Here is a 21,810-nt window from a genome sequence, read left to right on the forward strand (position 1 = left end):
AGGTCATCCCAGACTTACATGGGGAAAGATTGTTATGGTCAGTTGAAGAGTGTGTGAAGTATAGGGCTTTGAGTCTGGCGTGGACATTAGCTGTAGCATCGGGCAAAAAAGACTGAAGTGCTCTGCTTCAGTTTTTCTCACTGTGTGTTGGAGGAAATGATAGCCACTTGCATGACCACAGTGAGCATAACTTAGTGGATATGCAACTCTAAATTGTGAGTAGCTGATCATGCTACAAACAACCTTTTCTGTGTACCAGCTCTGTGTCTATATGTGCATATTTATGACAGATGCTCTCACAGATAAATGCAAGGTAGCACCAATGTCTGCATCAATTTTTCTTTCTAGTGTGTAACATAGAAGAATATTAGCTGCAGTTGAGCATTTAACTACACTGTAAATATTTTTGCATTAAATTGTACTGGTCCCTAACTCATCAGGTAGCATCGTTAAAGTTACAGTAAATGTTCTTTTGAACCTGTAAGCAGTTCTGATCTAACCCACATAACCTTTTCTTTTATTAGTGACAGAGAGTCGAGGGGTCGTGGACAATATTCAGAGATTTTCTTCATTACCAACATACCTACCTGTGAGCTATCGGATCTTCAGTGCTGAGACATCTTTCTTTCTCAAAGAAGCCAACCAGGACTTCATGCGAAATTCCAGTTTGCAGTCTAGGGTGGAATCGTTCTTCCCATATAAAGCCAAGAGGCCACCTATATTAAATGCCAGCTATGGACCTTTTTCCGTTGAACAAGTTGTGCCCCAGGATCTAATGTTAACTTCCAACTTTTTTGGACCTACCAACAAGTTTACTTATAACTGGAAACTTAAGGCCTACATAATGAGTGACAAGATTTACCCAAGCAAGCCCAAAGTCCAGATCCTGTTCTACATTGTGGGCAGGGACTGGGATGACTATAGCACCACCGAGCGGCTGCCCTGCCTGCGGGTATTTGCCTTTCGAGAGACGCGGGAAGTCAGAGGCAGCTGCAGGCTGAAAGGGGACCTGGGGTTGTGTGTGGCAGAGCTGGAACTCCTGCCGAGCTGGTTTAACCCCCCCACGGTTGTTGCAGGCCGTAAAAAGGCACCAGATCAGTTTGAAGGGAGCCCTGTGGAGCTTTACTACACTATCCAGCCRGGAGATGAGAAGGGGGAGTGTACTGCTGAGGATTTAAGGAAGGGCAATGCTATCCGGCCAGGAAAAGATGACGCAGATGAAACCATGTCCCATTTACAGAGGATTGGATCCGTCAGCCTCTATCGAGGCCAGGAGACTTCTCAGCTTATGGAGCTGCGGCTGGATAGTAATATTGTCATCTGGTTGCCCTCAAAGCCTGTCAAACAAGGAGAGGTTGTGAATGTTTATGTGACAATCGCTAACAACTCTACGGTGGATCAGTTCATACTCAGGTATGGTAGGTTGTTTTTTGCCTGTTCCTAATGTGGTAGCACACACATGTTGGGGGCAGGGGATGGATCTCAACCAGCTTGGAGTTTTTCCACGCTAAAGGATGATCCTAGGCATTGAAATCCATTTTTTCCCCGCTCTTGAACACGGTGAAAAGGGCTGAAAGCCTCCATCACGAGGAGGCTTTTAACATATATGCCATTTAACACATGCTGACATTCTGCAACAACACACAAAACACCACAATTCGCTGCCTTAGTGGGGCCATTTCTATGGTATGACAGACAGTAAAGCACCTGAATAGTTCTTTGCTTTACAGACCTTTTAAAATCAGCTTTTTATTGCACAGGCACAGAGTTTAAGCATAGCAAAACTTCAATTACCTGCTTTCCTCTAAGTGCTCCAACAGTGCTTTGCCTCTCCCACACAGAGTGGTTTTGTTATGAGAACCCTTTGGGGGGAGGGGGGTTAACTATCTACTTGTGTTTAAGTGGCATTTGTCTTTTTGACAACACATATACCCATTAAAATAAGGCCTAATGTGTTTGATATAGCTGTTGATTGTAAGGGACTGTTAGAAGTAAGTGCCGTTATTTTGGAAAGGAGTGCCAAAAGGGAACCTGGGAGCAAGGACTGCCTTGCTCGGTCAGCTCAGTTTCCTTTCATTTTCTACTTCAGCAGTTTCCCTACCAATCGGATGAAAATCCTTTGAGGATGACAAAGGCTGGAAAACTTGTTAATCACTGAAATATTTGATGTATCTTTTTTTTCCGGTTACCAGGCTTTAAATTCAAGGAAAATTTCCACGGTGATAAGCAACAATTGCTCTTTAAAGCCCCAGGGAACCTGAGTTTCCCAAAAGATTCTGCACATGAAAGTATTTATTTCTAAGGCTCRTATGAATTAGATTAATACACAGTTGACAACTACCGAGGAGAATAGCCTTTAGAACAGGAAGTGTCGCTCGGCAGATAAAAGGCTTTTATTTTTAAAAAGGGGGATTTTAGTCATCCCAGAATCATTCTGATGTTTGCAGCTTTGGTTAAGTTGGTGAGATAATCTGCCAGACACCTGTTTACTGAGTGAAACCCCGATAGAGAAGAGTCTTTTCTGTGTTGCTTATCTTCTATTGAAAATTCTTTTTTCACAAAATAGTGGAGACAGAATACTTTTCCACATAACAAGCGTAGCTGTGGTGAAAGAAAAAATCTGAAGGCAATGGACTGGGGTGTTTGGGTGGATGGGAGAGGGGATCACCCTTTGAAGATCTGTGTGTCACTGGCTTTTATCTTCCTGAAAAGTGAGTTGGAGATAAACAAGCTTATTGAAATCTGATGGTGTATGTCTTTGCTCAGAAGTGAATCTGACTGCCTAGGTGAGGATRTCGTTTGCAAGCTGAGAGGTGCAGCAGAAACGGTAATGTGGGACAACAGGAGTTGCCTGTGTGACCTACTGTTATGGACAAACTGGATCAGCTTTGGTTTTGAGAACAGGTGATTCTGATTTATTTGAAGTGAATAATCTGACATTTGTTGGTTTATTGACTGTTCCATGTTATCATAAATGTAGAGCTTAGGCAATATTCCCTTGCTGATGTGCCCTTTTGCCAAAAACAGGCAAAAATTACTTTGAGTCAGACACAAGAACAAGAAGCTGAAGAGACCAAGATTCAAAAGATGGCTTTTGCCTGCTTCTAGCTGGGGTGGGAAGGTAGTGATCGCCTTGAGACATAGCATAAGGCTGACTCACTTTCTAGAAATCAGCACTGTTCAGTGTGCTTAGTCCTCTCTCTCCCTTCTCTCCACCACCAAAGAGAAGAAAAGCAGGGGGAGATATTCCAAAGCAACCATCAGTTTTGAAAATTTTGTCTTGCAAGCATGTTAGTCTCTTATTTCTACCAAAGGTRCTGATCTGTGCAGTTGTTCTTGTTCAGGCATCAGGTGGACGCCTTGGTTTGGTGAGGTGCAGAAGAGTAAGTCCGTGTGAGAGGAATGGAGATGGTTTTAGCCATCTACCTGACACTGCAGGAGGAAGTGACAGCTAACTGTCTCCCATAGCATCCTCATAGACAAGCTCAGGAAGTGTGGGTTAGATGAGTGGACAGTGAGGTGGATTGAGAACTGGCTGAATGGCAGAGCTCAGAGAGTTGTGATCAGTGGCACAGAGTCTAGTTGGAGGCCTGTAACTAGCGGTGTCCCCCAGGGGTCAGTACTGAGTCCAGTCTTGTTCAACTTCTTCGTCAATGACCTGGATGAAGGGACAGAGTGCACCCTCAGCAAGTTTGCTGACGATACAAAACTGGGAGGAGTAGCTGATACGCCAGAGGGCTGTGCTGCCATTCAGAGAGACTTGGACAGGCTGGAGAGGTGGGCAGAGAGGAACCTCATGAAGTTCAACAAAGGCAAGTGCAGGGTCCTGCACCTGGGGAGGAATAACCCCAGGCACCAGTACAGGTTGGGGGTTGACCTGCTGGAAAGCAGCTCTGTGGAAAAGGACCTGGGAGTGCTGGTGGACACCAAGTTAAGCATGAGGCAGCAATGTGCCCTTGTGGCCAAGAAGGCCAATGGTATCCTGGGSTGCATCAGGAAGAGTGTTGCCAGCAGGTCGAGGGAGGTGATTCTCCCCCTCTACTCAGCCCTGGTGAGGCCAYATCTGGAGTACTGTGTCCAGTTCTGGGCTCCCCAGTACAAGAGGGATGTGGCACTACTGGAGCAAGTCCAGCGAAGGGCTACAAAGATGATTAGGGGACTGGAGCATCTCTCTTATGAGGAAAGGCTGAGAGAGCTTGGCCTGTTTAGCTTGGAGAAGAGAAGGCTGAGAGGAGATCTTATCAACGTGTACAAGTATCTGAAGGGAGGGTGTCGAGAGGATGGGACCAGACTCTTTTCAGTGGTGCCGAGCGTCAGGACGCGAGGCAATGGGCACAAACTGAAACACAGACACTTCCATCTGAACATGAGGAAGAACTTTTTCACTGTGAGGGTGACAGAGCACTGGAACAGGTTGCCCCGAGAGGTGGTGGAGTCTCCTTCTCTGGAGATATTCAAAACGCGCCTGGATGCAATCCTGTGCAATGTGCTCTAGGTGACCCTGCTTGAGCAGGGGGGTTGGACTAGATGATCTCCAGAGGTCCCTTCCAACCTCAGCGATTCTGTGATTCTGTAATACCCACTGTTGAAACTACTGTGGCACTGTCCCCTGAGGCATGAACTGTGTGGCCCATTCTGTCACCTGCTGAGATTTCTTTTGTGTTTTTATGGGTGAGAGCTGGGGAAAGGCTGGCAAAGTCAAGCTCAGCTTCCTGTTCTGCGGGTGAAATCTGTTATCTTCAGTGAAACCTTCTTGGTATAAATGAGTGTAGAGTTTGACCCAGGAATCTATAAAGTGCCTATACAGAAAAAAAGTCAAGCAAAAAGAGCAGCCAGAAAGTGGCCAGTGCATATGCTGGGTCTGCCTAGGGGCTGCTTTAACCTTTTCTGCGACCATTTGCCTGGTCATATAGAGGGCTGTATGCTCTAGTATTCATGAGTTCCTGGCAGAGCAACCCCTACATCCTATGACATGCATTCACATTTAATCATCCTAAAGAAAAACATAGCACACATTATCCTCGGGCGTAGTGGGTTTGTTTATTTTCTGCTTCGTGTATATTATTCATTGAAGTATTGCAACATACAGTGCTGAAGCAAACAGCATGTGATCTTTGCTTGGGGTTGGGGGTGGGGAATAATAGCTACAAATCTTCTCTTGCAAAAGTAAAGTAGACTGGTCTAAATGACCTCATATCCACAAATCATTGGAATTGAAACTGTGTTCTTAAATTGTATCTTAATTCAGAATCCCATTACTGTATCCATAAATTTATCAGCCCAAGAACACCAGTAAAGTCAAAGAGAATGACTAATATGACAGGAAGTAAGGCGAATTATGCATGGGAGTGCATTAACGCAGTAGGAACGCCATCTGAATATACAGAGTTCTCCCTCTCTTGCATCAGGGGCTGTTGTGAAGTGGTTCAAACAATACTGGTAGGTTGTAGGATATAGATTCTGTTCGTGGCCCTGTCCTAGGCCTGCCATGTGATCTTTGGTAAGTCTTTATGGTTGTTTTTCTCTACATAAAGTAGAAAATGTGATGGTATGCCTTTCTTCTCAGGAGTATGAAGCCTATTTTGGTCCTATTCCTAAAAGACTCTGATTTCCTCTGATGGAAGGGGTTCCGGATTTGCCATATATTATCAGCAGTAGCTTGAATGGAAAAGTATGTAAGAGAACTTAAGAAATGAAAAAAAAGTTGTGCTGCCCTCCTACCATAGGGAGGGACTTAAGGACCCCCAAAAGAGAGATGGTGACTGCTCAGTCAAGAAAATTCCTTTCACGTCTAGCAGTTGGGTAAATTATGAACAGAAGAAATGTAGCRTCATTATAACTTCTCTTTAGATAGTAAGATACAACAAGAAACTAATAATATTTAAATTGTAGGTCACTTATGTCTTCTGTGATCTTCCCAGAGCTGTTGTAAATCAACACTTCTGGCTTCAGCAGAACTCCAGTGGCTGATTGTCATTTCACCAATTTTTGTAAATACAGATTTTTTTGAGTCATCAGTTGAGTATATTTAAGGATTAGATAGAAAAATCCTTAAGGGCAAGATCCTGTTCTTGAATACTCCTGTGAACTTCCCTCACACACATCATGCTACAGAAAAGGGGGAAAAATCATAAGCATACTGAAAACAGGCTACTCTTGTGAGTTTAACTTTTAAAAAATAACATGTAACTGTGTATATGCTGTGGTTGTGCTATTTGTAGGTAACTAGGAAGCTGGTCACTCAATTCCTATTTGTAGTACTGAGGAGTTTGTCAGCTAAACGCATTAGGCAGCTTTGAAAAGGTTGGCCTGTGTGCATAGCTGGCTTTGTTCTGTAGTTCTGCTTTTCCACCTACTACGTTATTAAAGGATCCTTCCATCTGTTTTTCATGGCGTGATATACCACATTTGATCTGGCAGGCTGCTATGTAGCACAGGGCCAAAGCAAAAGATGTGGGAGTGCTAAGTGTTTGATGTTACTCTGCTGGGCAGCAGCTAATCTCTAACTTACTGTAGGAGGTGCTGAACCGCTAGATAACCCTCTTTATGGTAGGTATTGAGCAGGATAAGTAGAGGGAAAAAGGATGAAGTTATCATCTGTCCTGCTTAGAGACAAGGAGTTAAAAACAGTGATACTTTTTGTCCACTTGGGATTATTAATTACAGATTTTGCAGTACAACTTTCATTGTTCCTGAAGGGTTGTAGTTTGTAAATGGTATTACTGAATTACCTTTGTCCAGCAAACAAATCAACCCAAGACAATGCATAATTAGTAGTGATAATAAGTCTGAAGATTGGAAGAAGGATAAAGGATAAATTCAGTGAGAAAAGCTATTAAACCAATCAGCTGAGGCAGCTTTATATGTCAGTTCCTGATGAGTATTGTCAGCAGTGCTGTATTAGGTAGTATGAAGAACAGCTGAAAGCCTAGAGGCAGATACACACAGAGTAGCACTAAAGAATAGCTGTAGCTAGGAAAAGTAATGATCATAACATCAGTGTACTGTTTGCTTGTGAATCTCAAGGATTCAAAGACAGCTATTCTGGAGAAGCCGTTCATGGAAAGGGATGATGTCCAGCACTAACTTTGCCTGTTTTGCATGGAAGACCTATTGGAGCCTCCCTAGGGAGCAAACTGCTTGGAGGAGTGGTCTGTGCTCAGCCCTGCCCTGAGCTGCTCTTCCTGTTGTATGTTAAAGAAACAAAAATAATGTTTGCAAGCAATTATTGTTGAATTTTAGATACAGACATCCTAATCTTACATTATTATGAAATAGTCCTTAATAGCCTGAGATTTACCTATGCTAATTGTTTATCATTTTTTAATGCTGAAATGTACTAGCATCACTGTCTGCAAATGAAGAGGACGTTGTAATGACTAGCTGAAGCTTAACCAGAATGCATGAGACCAAAACCAGAGCTGAGTTCACTCTGTTTTGTGTTTGACATGTAATTTGGGACAAATTGTCCCAGGTACCCATTTTCCACAGTAAATGGAATGTTGATTTCCAACTGTGAAATCTTTGGAGAGTGTGGGGTTTTCTACTGCTTCATATATTAAATCTAATACAGCTCAGAGTGAAATGAAGAAGGGCAGAATGATTCTGTGGGACACTYATCTGGGTGTACATGTGTGTCTTCAGATGTGAATCACAACAAAACCTTTTTCATTTCCTGTGCAGCTTTGCAGTACTTAAATATTTAAAAGTGATTTCACTATTGTTAGGAAACATCTAAGCACAAAAGCAATTCATTCCACATCTGAAGAGAAAGGAGTCTGAAGCCCTGGAAGTTGCCTCTGTAGTCTCATTATTTCATGTTCCATTTTCAGTTGAAAAGAAGATCTGATCTTCGGAAATCCAGATCCACAGCTTTAGCTATTGCATGAATATAAAAAATAAGAGACAGTCTCTGAATGCTAGATTTCCTTTTACTCTACCTTAAACCTTCTCTGTAGACATGCATTCTGTATTCTGAGGCGCAGATAAAACTATTTTCACTGGCTAATTCTTATACTGTAGAAAGAAAAGTGTGCATCTCAGGCAATCTGGGTAGCAAGCTGTCATTTGTTCTCACTTAAGATATAATCTCTGCATTCATGTTTCCATCTTGAATAAACAAAATGTAAACTTGTTGYTTAAGGTTTTTCAGGGTATTCTAGTCACATTTTTCTTTTTTTCTCTTTTTCAGTAACGTCAATTATTATGAAGTCAAAACTGAAAAATTAAAGTATTTCACTGTTCAGTTGAGATGGTCATTTAAGGTAGCGGTCTCAGAAACRAACCTATAATAAAGGTTCAGAGAAACTGGAGAAACTCTTCCCTAATCTTTCAGACCATCAAAGGGAATTTCCCAGTGATTTTATGGTATTGGATAGACCCATAAAATCAGATGCTAGGCCAGAGCTGGTTTGCAGAAGCATTCAGAACTAYGGATTACTGCTTGGGTCATGATGAAGGATTTATATACTTACTTGTCTGATGCTCAGCCTTGTGAAACTTTCATCCTTATTGAATTTTCAGATATCCCTTCTATAAAATGAATAGTAGTAGTTCAGCTACAGTTAAATAGTGGAGCAGGTTAATAAAGGAAAGATGATGGTCTGGTCACTGTTGTGCACTAATTAGGAAGAGAATCCAGATCTCTTGACTTCCTACTTCTGTCTAGGATTTACTGTGTGACCTTGGGCATATCATCTTGTCCCTGTTGTGTCTTCACCACCTTCTCAGATTGCTTGTTTGTACTATACACAATTCAGAGAAGAGACTGGGCCTTGCTCTGTATGTACCATTCAGTAGAGTGAGCCTCAGACCCCCATAGGGGATGTAAAGTGGCAGTAAATCATACAAGAGTTGTTACACTTTGGGCATTGCTGTTTTTGCAAGTGACAAAGTGTGGTAGCACTTTGCAAGTGTTTCGTTAAGATTTCTGCAAGATAAATGTCTGGTTAAAAATTAATAGCAATTTTGTGCTATCATCTTTTATATTCTGGTTCAGCAAGCAATGGGGACATGGTCTGTTGAAGTCCTGCTAATTCTGTCATTTACTGCAGGACATGACAGACTCCGTCATGGTATGTATGATATGTATCTCCCCATATAGTTTTAGAAAGCATTTGTGGCATCAAAAATGTATTTTCAAAGAAGGGAATGTGTTAATGTCATACTGAGAGAATGGCATCACACTCCAGTTAGTTTAATTTCATTAGCCCAGAGCAGGCACTTTTTATGGATACTAGTGTGTCACATCCAGAGACAGCTGGGYTCTCTAAACAAGTGACTCATTCTCAAAAATGATAAATTGGTGAGGATGTCTTTTAAACAGAGATTGAGAAAAGGCACTTCTCACCAGGATAAATGAAGAGGTGAAGAGCTCACTTGAGTCTGTGGTAGCAGTCATCAAGGTTTGGTAAAGTTTAGAAAGGAACTGATTTAAAATTGAAGCTACTTAGAGAAGAGAAAATGGGCACCTTTCCCTTGACCCTCTTTAAAAGCCTTTAAAAAAGGCTGTGTTTGAGAGACCTTCTGAATGTTTCCATTGACATCTTCTATGCAAGGTGCCCTTTAGCATTGAGAATAAACTCTGGATTTGTTGTTAGAAGACTGAGTCTCTCTTCCGTGCTTTGAAAGCTATTTACTGACTGCYGATGACTGAATCACTGGAGCGCAGCTCTGCAGCCAGTGAACCGGGGTCAACCTTGGATCCCAGGATGTTGAGAAGCTGAGCTCCAGTCGTGCTGGAGTCCATGGAAATCAGACTCYGAGTACTTGGTGTTAAGAATCAAATGTTATAGACTCCCTTTTGGTAACATCCTTAACACCTTAATTAGCTATCTGTAAAGCGGAATTCAAATCATGCAGAAGTCTTGTAAGGCTTAACTAATCAGTAGTGTCACACTGGTAGGAATGTTCTTTATATGGCGAAAGCAGGCATTTATACAGTGCATGCTTTGTTTAAATCTGTGGGATCTTTGAGCCAAATCCAGGGCCTTATCCACTTGATAGCCTGCACCTACAAACATGTGGGTGTTGCCTGTCACATAACCAGGAACACTGACAAAGACATGAAGTCCATTTAGCAGAGCACAGACAAACCTGAAGTACTATATCACCCCACAATAAAACACATTTGGATTTTTACACTTTAGGCATGTAAGTTTAAAATCTTTTCCCCAGTCTGCTCATTGGCAAAGTATAAGAAATTTAGTGGGGGGCACTGCAGGGGGAAGACCGTAAATAGCAGAGAACAAAACTATTGCATCAGCAGTCAGCCAGAGGATTGCTATAGATGCTTCATCAAATGCTGGAGCTGAAGTTTTGGGTTGACTTTTGGCAAATTTAGGTGCGTATTTGAGTTTTAAAAATGTTATACTGAGGCCTCTTGTTAAAATCGCCTCCTGTAAGTAGTTTCCCTTCCCATCCCCTCTAGTTGCAGCAAAGCAGTGAAGTCATTTCTGGCTTCTTTTCCAAAAGTGCTGCAGCACGTGTTGTTTAAATGCACGCTGGCGCCCCTGGCTTTTTCCTTCTGCTCAGAGGCACGGCTCTGAGGTTCGATATGCCTCCTGCTGGCTTCTGCTCTCTCCGACCTTTCCAAAAAGCCTGTGCTTGTGCAAGGCTGCTTAAAGATRAGATAAGGCACCTCTGCTTACTTTCTATATAGTCTATTAGCCACTTGTGTGACTGAAGTTACACCAGTTAATTAAATCYTTGGTTACCTGCCTAATTAGAAACAATGGTAGCTCGTTAAGAGATCATACTGTATAAACCCCAGCCCTCCCCAACTAACAGTAGGGAGGGAGATCTCGTACTACTGGGCGTGGGTTTTAGTTTAACAAAGATGATGATTTCTGGCCATCTGGAACAGGCTGTGTTCTGATGTGTTAGGGCTGCCCCTGGGAGCCCTCGGTGTGCTGCCTGACGGGCTGCGGGCTCCAAGGCCGCCCTAAGCAGCAAAGTGTGCAAGCCTGGCGGTCCAAATGGAAATGACTATTCCTGAGAAAAAYGTATCCAAAGGCTTTAAAACTTGGTGCATCTGTTTAAGCTGTAAAAGCAATAGTGACTTGCCAGAATGCTACTGGCAGGGACATCAGCAAGTCATAGCTCAAGGTTTTGGGGAAGTTTGTTTTGTTTTGGTTTTTTTGTTTGGTTGGGTTTTTTTTGCTGGGGGCGGCAGTAGGACAGTCCAYGAGTAGGTGCCTGGCCCAGTAGAACTCTAAAATCTGGTGGTTTCTTCGCTGTTGTTTTATTGGCACTTGTGGAGCTCATTATTTCTGACAGAAAGCATCAGATTGATGGCAGTTTCTGTTCTGGCAGGCTGTCCCTCCTCCCTAGTGACAGCACATGCACAGTGAACTTAAATTGTTTATAAGTTCTTATGGCACTTTACAGTTAAAACTTCCACAAAAGGCATGGGGACAATGGGAACTACTGATCTAGTCTTAGGAGTTCATTTCTGCACGATACTGAGCGTTTGACTCTGGTTGTGGTGGTGTTTCCTTTGGGACCCTTTTGGGGTGCYCTGTGCTGCCTTGAAAGCCCGTCCTGCTCCGCGTGTGCCGCCTCTTCAGAGAGGCGTGTTATGTTGTGTGTAACCTTCCCTCTGACAGAGAGTTGCATTTCTGTGGACCTTTCAGTGCATGGACAGGCTGATTATAGTTTAGATCAGACTGGCTTAAAAAGAAATTCACTGTATTTGTTTGCTTCTCTGGTTCCTGGTGTGTTATAAAATGTCTCTAWTAACGAAGCTGCCAGGGGGTTAATTTGCACTAGCAGTCTAATCATCCAACAAACCAACAAACGCCTTTTTAGGTTTTCAAATCACTGCTTAGATCAGCAAGACTAGAGAAAATACTTGAGGAATAAGACACATCTTGAAGGAAAAGAAAAGGGGGGAGCGGGTGAGAGAGCATTTCATGCCGTAGCCCTCTGCATTATCAGCTCCCAGACTGCTTTAAAAGATTTGCTTTTCCTTGGGAGCTCTGGTTCTAAGATGTAAGCCTTGGTTTCCAAAGTGCTATGAGACTGAGTCTTTTATACAAAAGAGACAGACTCATTAGAGGGAATATGTATTTAAAGAGGTACTTAAACACCAAAGTCTGGAGCTCGGTTCCTCAACCCCCCTTTGATGAGTTGTTAAACAGGACACGCAGTTTGTGCATCATGAATCACAACTCCGGTTCACAGATAAGAGTGCCCAATGTCCTAGACCTTAAAGTTGTACTAAGTGCTGCTATGACTTTGCCCCATGAGTCCTGGGGAAGATGTCTGAGCCCTAAAGAAGGGCATTAAGACACAAATCCACCTTCAGTGTTTTTGCTGACCAGCCTGGGGGGTTCCTTTTGTGGTATATTGGGAATTTGTGGCTTCCGTTTTGAGGAAACTAAATTTTCATATGCATTGCATGGCTTCTCACTCAGGATTCTGAGCTTTGCAATAGCTTTTAAAAAATAGGTGCTGTGATGTTAATTATTGCAGTCACTGAGTCACTTGGTGTATCTTGGCCTCAGCAGGTTGTAGAAATACCACCACTAGCAACAAAAATATTTTTCTGCTTGAGGTTATGTCTAGCTTAGAAAAAGGCCTGATTGCATAGAAAGCTCTTCCTATAGAAAGGAAACACCAACCCACAGTGGGAGCCCGTCACTTAGGAACATACCTAAATTTAGTCCTGTCGAAGCTAATGAGAATATTCACAAGCTTCAGGCTGCTTTTTATCCCTGCAGGTTCTGCRACATTCACGAGAAGCCACGTTAGCACCAGCTTCTGCTTTTCTCTAGCAGCCTCATTCTGGTTCTGCAGTAGAAGGGAACAGCCAAACACTTTTCTTTGTAGGTACTTAGTCAATGTTGGTTGTCTGTTGTTGATGACAATAGTGGACAATGCACACTTGCATATTTTATAATACTGTTTTCTTAGATGGTAGGTGGAAAAAAGGATGGTGTTGGAGTCTTAGTTCATTTGATTGCTCAGTACATTGTGAAAAGGACGGAGCTGGACTGAGCAGAGAGGCTCAGGACCCRTGCGAGAAGAGAAGGCAGGCAGCGCTGCAAGACAGCTGCAGTGTCAGGAGGGTCACGCAGCCTTGCAGGTAACACCAGCAACACTCAAGTGTGTGACCTGGATCCTTGACACTGGACTTAGATTTCGTGACAGATACTGCTGTGCTCGTGATGACATGTGAATGTGGTGTTTCCAGACCAAACGAGCTCAACTTCATAGCAGACTCTCTGGAGGGAGGTCGCAGAAACCTCGTGGCTTGTGTCCATTAGGGTCCAAGCTAGGTGTTGTTGAGCTTCGAAGCAATCCCCCAGTGACTTCTGTGAAGTGTTAGCATCTTCAGTCAAGCTGTACAGAGCCCTGGTAAGGGTCTTGCAAACAGCAGTCTAGCCTGGGCAGAAATCATGAAGTGGATGTGTAATCTCTATTTTCGAAGACTGCAGGGTACTGCTTAAGAATGTTTCTCTTGTTATCGGTCTGAAACTGATTACACAACACTCCTGTAATTAACCCTGGGCAGAAATAGTGACATGGTTAAGCAAAGATTTTATCTGCTGGCTATAGACAGTAACAGCAGGTTAATTTTAGTATTAGTTTTCCAAAAGAACTTCAAAGAAATCCTGGAGAGTTGTTCAGAAATTAGATATGCCTCATCTCTCCATGTTACTGAAGTTATGACTGTCATGTATGGTTTGCTTTCTTTAATTTTCATAGAGTCTCGGGTGATGGGTACTTTGTCCATTGCTATGGTAACAACTGTTTATATTTTGTGCTTGAAGTAAACATTGACATAAAACCCACTGTAATATGTTCTTTTTATTCATCATTCACAGGTCCCCACAGTGATCCTAATGGGTGCCATAGCTGTGCAAATGTGTCTTGACTGTAGTGGATAGAGAGCAATAAACTGAAGGTCTAGTGACCTGGTATTAGACTAGTTTTGCCTTTCGACTCGTGCATAATTTTATGTCACCTGCTTCAACTCTATTTTCTCTCCTACCCATGTTTAATTAGGTTTCAAATACTTCCGGGTGGGAACGGTCTCTGTGAGTGTTTAAAGGAAATGGGATCTAATAGCAGATGAGGCATGTTAACTTTGTCTTTGCACTTAAACAATTCCATTCTGAAGTTAAATTGATCCCCTGAACTTTTGGCAGTTGTTCAAAATCCCTCCTATCCTCATTCTGAATGTTAACGATGGGAGTAGCAGTTCTTCTCCTGTGTCAGTATTTCTATTTCATTGCCTTAAAAACCAAACATCCCGTGACAAGGGACCTGAAGACCTGGCAGCCGCAGTGCCTTCCATGAGGAGGAGGCAGGCTCTGCTACCCGTTTCCCTTCARCTACAAATTCCAGTTCCTCAGAAGCTGGGTGGACTGATGCAAATGCAGAGCTAAGTGTTACCATTCCTTCTTCACAGCAAGGGGAGCGATTTGCTTTGAGTYCTAACACGGAGTGGCCCACGTGCCACCTGCATGCAGGGAGAGCTGCTAGGGCTGGTTCTTCTGGGAGGAAAAAAGCCTGTTGGAAAAATCCTTCCTGCAAGGTTGGTAAGGCTCTCCCTGCCCCCCATCACCATTATCTGACAAATGTAGCAATTCTCTTTTAAAGAACCTAGTTTTTATCGACAAGAAGGGGCTTGCATGTTCAGTATTATATTCTGTATGCTTTTAGAGTAATTCAGATGGAACCTCATTAAACATCTTTATAGATCTCTTAGGTTTATATCTATTAAGTGTTACAGGGTTTTCCCATGAGGGAAACAGTCTGCACCACCTTGCTCTAAAAATCAAGCCCAATTTAGTCTCATAGACCATTGTACTGGGAACGATTGCATTAAAAATGCTATGCCTGAATATAAGTGCTTGCAAGACTGAAGTTGTAAGCCCAGTTCTGCAGAAAGAACGTTCATGCACCTAACTGCACCTAACATGCTCTGTGGCCAAAGTAAACGTGTGCAGTTCTTAAGATCATGCTTTTAAAAATATTTAATCCTTCAGGTGGGAATGTGCTATATGCTCTAATGAATATTACTGAAAGGGATCTAATTGCTTACTCACTTGATACAAATCAGCTAATACTTTTGTAGCTGTTTTAAAGCAAGAGAATGACAAAGCTAGGTTTTAATTGTTATTGATTATCCTAGTTTGGGGCTAGTATTCCTTCCTCCCATATTATTAAAGCTAATACCAGAAGGTGTCACTTCTGGGATCCCTYGCTTAACAACGTACACTAGGGATATTAGGTAAAAGTGCTCAATAGAAAGAGCCACAACAACTCTCTTGTTCTCATAGTGCTAAATGAGAGTGAGTCATGGCTAGATCTCGGCTGGATATAAGAGTGATCCCTGGGAATGGGAAATGGTCAAGAACTTCTTGTTCTGGGAAGCTCTGATTGTTCAGAAAGGCAATGRTTGTCCTGTTGTGTTGCATAATTATATCCACCTCTGCATGTCCCACTGCCGTTCATTTCTATTATGTGTTTTTATTTAAATTCTAGCTATTCAAAGAGGAAACTTAACAGATTCATGGCATGAGCAAGTGAGCATCCATGCGTCCTTCTCTACTAAAATATCTCAATGGTTAGGGATGTTTATTTTGGTAATCATTTAAATGGTGCTTAAGGGACCCCCTCTCAGTTAGTTACATTGGTTCCAGAGTTTGTCTTGTCACCAAACACTATCGATTCAGAGTCAGAACCATGAAAGAAGAGGGGGAAAAATGCAAGAGGGTTGTAGTAAGCAAGTCTTTACAAGTATAAGAAAATGAACGTGTCATATTCAAAATCACAGTTACTGCTTTGGAGAAAAAAAATATATATATATATATAAATATATATATAAAAAGCTTTTATTCTGTGGATATCTGTTGGTTTTGTTTTTTCTGGAACAGAGAAAAGATAAGGAACACAAATTGAGTTTAACGCAGTCTGGGCATATTCTTAAGATTTGGGGGGGGGAAAAACGGTAAACCTCTTGTCTTTTGTCTGCTCCATTTTAGAGCTTCATCATTCAGAGCAGAAAAGATCATCTTGTGGGAATTCATTCCAGATAGGGAGTTTGGAGAAAATTGGAACTGGGGTTGATGTTGGTAGCAAATTCTAAAATCCGGCTATTTATGCTTGTTGTGTCTTTCCAAGTATGTTGCCTAGGGTTTAAAACACCCGTAGAAAAGTGTTTCTTGTAAGATTCCAAGTGAGGTTTCCTGATCTCTGATAGCTAAAGCCGATTGTGCTAAATACACAAATTTGAGTTGTTTTCTGATCTAAACAGCTCAATTATCACCTGTGATTAAAAGCAACTGGGCAATGTATGAGTCTGGAAATCCTTACGTTGTCAGGGCAGACTCGTGTGAACAGTCCTACCAGAGCTTTGGGGCAGGTTCTGAGGGTCCAGACTACTCATATGAGTAAGAGCCTTGCATAATCATGCTTCTCTGAGGGAAACTTGGAGTGCTAAGTTTTCATGCTGTTTTGAAAAACGTTTCAGAAACAGGAGATCCAAAACAGAGATGGTCATGTAACRTAGAATAGAGATGCCCAGCTCAAGTGAGTGAATACGTCATTAAAGACCTGGACTGAATCGAGCTCTGGCCACACGTCTGCATCGCCATAAAACTTTCTGTTCTTGGACATGTTGCAGATTCTTTCTGCTACAGTATCTGCAATTTCCTGCTTGTCACAGTCTATCCAGGACACTCCATTAGTTACTGATTGGGCAAGAGACAGCTCATCCTCTTTCTCCATCTGGTCTGTAGTATATGCATGTAGAAAGCTGTCTCTGCTGCTACACCAGCAAAGAGCCTGCACCGCTGCCTTTTGATGGGTCACAAACCTAGAAAACGGCTTCACTGACCACTAGCTGCATGTGCTTGCGATAGTTATCACAAGCTCCCGAGCAATGTTTGCCGGAACCCTTACCCTGCTCTGAAATAKGCTTAGAACAGATTTTCTTACAGGCACAAGTATGATGTTATTGTAGAAGTGTAGCACTCAAATGGGTGTGTTGAGTAGAGATTGGGAAACAGCAGCTGTATAATGTGGGGGGGGGGTTGTTTGGTGGTTTGTTTGCTGTAGAGGGACAAGGAGATGCTTTCCAGCTTGTTTTAAGTTGAACCTTAATTCTTATATTTAATTTGTACTGTTTCTTGTGCAGATCTTGATGGGATCATTTCAGTTAAGCTTTATATTCTGATATGAGTAAATTTATAGAAGTGAGTAAGTATTGGTTGGGTTGGGACTTGAGATTTATTTTTCATGTATTCCTGTCTGTTTTCCTTTCTTCCTTTCTTTTCCTTTTCTTTTCCTTTAAGGAGCCTATTCATCTTTTTGCTTTATCAGCACCTTCCACTCCTTACATTCTCACTGGAGAGAGAAATATGGAGAATGGAGCTGTAATTTCCCTTGTCTGATTAAACACAATGCGAAACTTGCATTTGATCTGATGCATCTTGGGCTCTGTTATGCTGCAGTAATAATATCTTTGCAACATGTGATGAGAGGGGACAGAATATTATCAGTGTTCTGGTGTTTGTATATTAAATTTCCAAATGGTTAGGCTTCATAATAATAATGGTGAGAATTATTCTGACTTTTCTAAAATAATAGCTTTATAGACAAGTGTCTTTCTCATCATTTACTGTATGGAAGCAAGTGCGTATTACATGCTTATCACATACATGTAAGTATACTCCCTTGGTGCAAGTGGTAGTGCATAAGGGTTCAAGCAGTGGGCGATGGAGTAGGATACCCCTGGATGCCATCCCCAGTGCCACTAGATCAGGCTGCAGTCATTTGTCGCTCATTTGGTATTTCCATGTCTCATACATCCAACACTGGGACTGTAACACTGAACCAGCTGACAAGAGATCTGCAAGTACCCAAAGGGGTAGGGAAAAGCTGTATGCTAGGAGTTGTTCTTTCTCTCTTATCGCTGCACTGGTGTTAGTTGCAAATCCAGTCCTTGATCCACCTAAATACAAGGGCTGCTTGAGGCCACTGCAGACAGCTGCTAGAATGCCTCCATAGAAAGCACATTTATAAGCGTGTCCCCTCTGCATGGGGTGCAGAGCTGGAGGTTTGCGCTCAGCGCCTTTCAGACCGCTCCGCTGCACTGCCCCTGGCTTAGCCACCGGGCTCCAGAAGCTGCTTTGGGTCATGCGTCTCCGCCACTGCTGCCCCCACGAGCAGCAGCTGAGATCCAGCCGCTCCTCAGCCTTTGCGCTCTGGTGTGTAAATATGTGACCCATTACTGACTACAGTGAGATTTGGATCAGTTAGTGAGTACTGCCCAATATTATTATTTTATCATACTAAGAGGTTGCCTTTGGTGTAGGGGGAATTTATTTCCCTTTGAGCACAGTCACAGCAATATTTGTTTTGTAGCTTTTTTTTTTTTTTTTTTAAGTGCATACTTTAGCATAGAAAATTCAATGCATCCTCCTTTCATAGAGCCAAGTGGACTGTTGTTTTCTTGTTTGATTTGGCTGCTCTTGCTTAATCTGGAGCTAGGCCAAAAACATGAATATTCATGACACTGTTAAACAAGATTTTTATTTAAAACAAAAAATGAATTTGAAGTCTTTCATTTGTCATTCTGAACTCAGCTAGTGAAAGCCCCATGAACAGGAGCATTTATCACTGAGACTTTCTTTTTTTTTTTTTCTTTTTTTTTTCCCCTGTTTTTCTTTTCTTACTGCATAAAAAATTTTAGGGCCAAAGAAATAGTGCATGACTGTCCAGTAAGCCTAATGTTAAGATATTTTTGTATTCTCAAATAGTATCCTATGTAATACTTAAACAGGTGTTGAGCTCAAGTAAGCGTGCAAGCAGAGGACGGATTTAGCTGGGTTAACAAATGCTAGTCTTTGCTTTCCCCAGGGCCAGAGTTCATTTACAAAAAAAAAAAGCTTAGCTTTTAGATGACATGTGTAACTGATTTTAAATATCCATGTTCATTTATTTTGCAAGGTGAAGCTCTCTTGAGAGTTACCTGTTTCATCCTGCAATGCAGGATATAACTAGTATCTTTTCTTTCCAAGCACTTTATCTAGGAGAACCAGGAAAATGTCTGGGGATGCATTTGTGCAGAAGCAGGCACTTTGATCCCGACTAGGACCTTTTTTGCCCTATTACAACTTTTTTTAATTAGTAAAAACAATGTTGTGTTTTCATGATGGGTTTGAATTCCAGAATATACTGGTTCCCCTCACTGGAACATCCATTTTTCTGAGGCTCATTGAAATGCCTGTTATAATAGAAAGAGCTTCATCCAGAAATATTTTTCACATGATATGTTCACTTTAGAAACCATGAAATTCCCAGGTGTAAGCTTTCCACATTGACAAAACRTATATATAGATAAAGTGTTGGAGACAAGAGAAAAATTCTGCTTTTTATTAAGCATAATCAACTTGGTTCTTAGTAAAAATCACGTTCACAGAGTGCTCTGTGTTAGTCCTGTTGTAATCAGTGGTATGTTCAGACTGTAGATATTAATAGGAATTTGTTCAAGCTAACGGCCTCATGATCTGACCCATTTTGGCCGCAGGATTTTTTGGGTTGGTGTGGTAGTACCATAAAATTCACTTACTCAAGCATGTAAATGCTATGTAAAAGTTGCAGTTAATGGCATGGATTTAAATTGATCCAAAATCTGATCCCGTGACAACTTGTGTCAGTGTCAAAGCTTCCATTGACTTCAGCGAGGACACGATCAAGTCAAAAATTGAGTACTTGTGCTAAAGACTAGTAGCCTGTAACATCGCACTCCGACTCCTGATTCTCCCAGTCTCATCTTTTGGTAATTAGTCATACTGTTAAAAACAGATAATTAAACAAGAGATGTCCAGAAAGAGAAATAACTTCTGAAGCAGCAGACTCACTACTCTTTAAAGAGTTGTTCATGCAAGAGTACTAGTGAGGGCAGAAGTACAGCGTGAGGCTGAACAGAAGTGAAACGGCTTTGCTGGAGAAGTACGTTGGTGAAAGCACGACTGCAGCTTGCTTGTTAAATGCATATTGGTGGAGGCCAGTAAATATATTAGCAGAAAAAACATGGCATAAATGATCATGGACCTAGAGTACATTGATGGGGTGAGTCTTTCCGTCTGTATGGTGGGTGGGCCTTATAGAGAAGTGTAAATTAGCTGTTGCCTGCAAGCAAAGAGTTAAAGTCCTTTACTCACTGTTGTAATTTCCTACTTCTGGATTCAAAGGTCCTGTGTCCTCTGGATGCTTCAGTGCATGATGCCTTTGCACCTGGTTACCCAATATGTTAAGGCAGGGATATTTCTAAAATAAGAACGTTGTTAACCCAGAAGTCTTGTATAAGCTTAAGTGAGGCAAGAATTCTTTCAGACACCTTAAAAAAAAATCTTCATCCTAGCTAAAGGAGGATAGTGAGAGCTAATTCCCACACAGGAAGAGCTTGGAACAAAAGAAAAAATGCATCAACTACCATGCAGGAAGAGTGAACACCAAAGTGCCAGGTGTCATAGGTAACTCAGAAGCGAATCCTGTTTCAGTCTATTATAGAGTGTTATGTACCATTAAGATTTGCTGAAATTGTCATGACAGAAGTGCAAGAGCTGAAGTTTGCATGCAAACAATGGAAAGGGTTTGGAGCAACCTGCCTGAAGAAAGTGTGGAAGGAGCAGAGAGGACTTTGGATTCCTAGCTTAAGAAACCGGGAAGGCCTGTTGTGACAGAGGGAGAAAAATATGTAGCGCACCATCAAAGAGGGACTAGGATTCAAAGGGAAACATATGTCTAAAATATATGGGTCAAGTTTATTTGAAAGGAAAATTTGTTTGCTTTTGACTCTTTATAACATTACCCATGGAGACTAGCAAATAAAGCAGCCACATTTTTGGCAAAGGGGATCTTATACGAAACTTGAAACACTTATATACACATACTTGCATAGATATGGCATKTATTAGTTTCAGCGCTGTGACTTTCAACTCCTGCCTTTAGTAGTTAATTTTTTATTCTCCCCTATTGGCTGTATTTTAAGCTTAAAATTGGATTATTAATAAAAAAGGTGTTTTTATTATTGCTTTTATAGAAAGTAAAAGTAGGACAAGGTGATAAAAAAAATTTTCTTCAGTGGTTATGCCATGTTGCAAAGGTCTGCAGGACATGGGACCCTGGTGATAGACTACACTGTAAACGCTTTCTATAGAGTTCAGGGAGCTGGAAACCATCTGAGGTTTGTAGTTATTGAAAACCATTATTAAAATTGGTTGGCTGTTACAAAAAACATTTGGGTAGTAGTAACAGAGGAATTCTCTCTGGCTGTGCTTTTCACAGATGGCCATTAGCAAAGTTGAAATTCTGAGGTGGGGCAGGATAAAGTCAAATCAGGTCCTTTTTGCGAAACCACTCTGGCCTCTAGTGCCTTCCCTGGGCTGGAATAAGGTTCATTTTTTCCAAATAGCGAAGCTGAAYGCCCACCACTCTCTTTGATACAGTTCACTTTGTTTATTTTTACATAAACAGATGGCACAGTCCTCTCTGGGGCAAAAAGCTCTCACTGATGTTAGTGGGAGCCACACCACCTTCAGGACAAGAGGGTCAGGATCAATAGAAGAATGGCTGAAAGCTGGCCAGGCTTATATTCCCCTCTTCATAAGCATATAATAGTTGGAAGAGCAAACAATCTACTGAGACTTATTAAAATTAAGTGCATTTAAATTGCAGATTGTGAGTGTCGTCAAGGGATCGTAGTCAAAAGAATTAATATAAACCTTGCAAAGCCTTGGTGCAAAATGATGGGCGTGCACATGGCTACAATAATAGCCTTTAACCTGCAGC

At 41.8% G+C, this 21,810-nt stretch overlaps 1 protein-coding gene across 1 annotated transcript in view; it reads left to right on the forward strand.

The window, feature by feature from the left end:
• Positions 1–637: 637 nt before the first annotated feature.
• Positions 638–21,810, forward strand: part of TMEM132C (transmembrane protein 132C) — a 153,400-nt gene continuing 132,227 nt past the window's right edge. Inside the window, exon 1 of the mRNA XM_026058830.1 lies at positions 638–1,413. Coding sequence (XP_025914615.1) covers positions 653–1,413 — 761 coding nt within the window. The 5' untranslated portion in view covers positions 638–652. The remainder of the gene's footprint in view (positions 1,414–21,810) is intronic.

This window comes from Apteryx rowi, unplaced genomic scaffold, assembly GCF_003343035.1.
Source record: "Apteryx rowi isolate R43461 unplaced genomic scaffold, aptRow1 scaffold_15, whole genome shotgun sequence".
Classification (NCBI taxonomy): domain Eukaryota; kingdom Metazoa; phylum Chordata; class Aves; order Apterygiformes; family Apterygidae; genus Apteryx; species Apteryx rowi.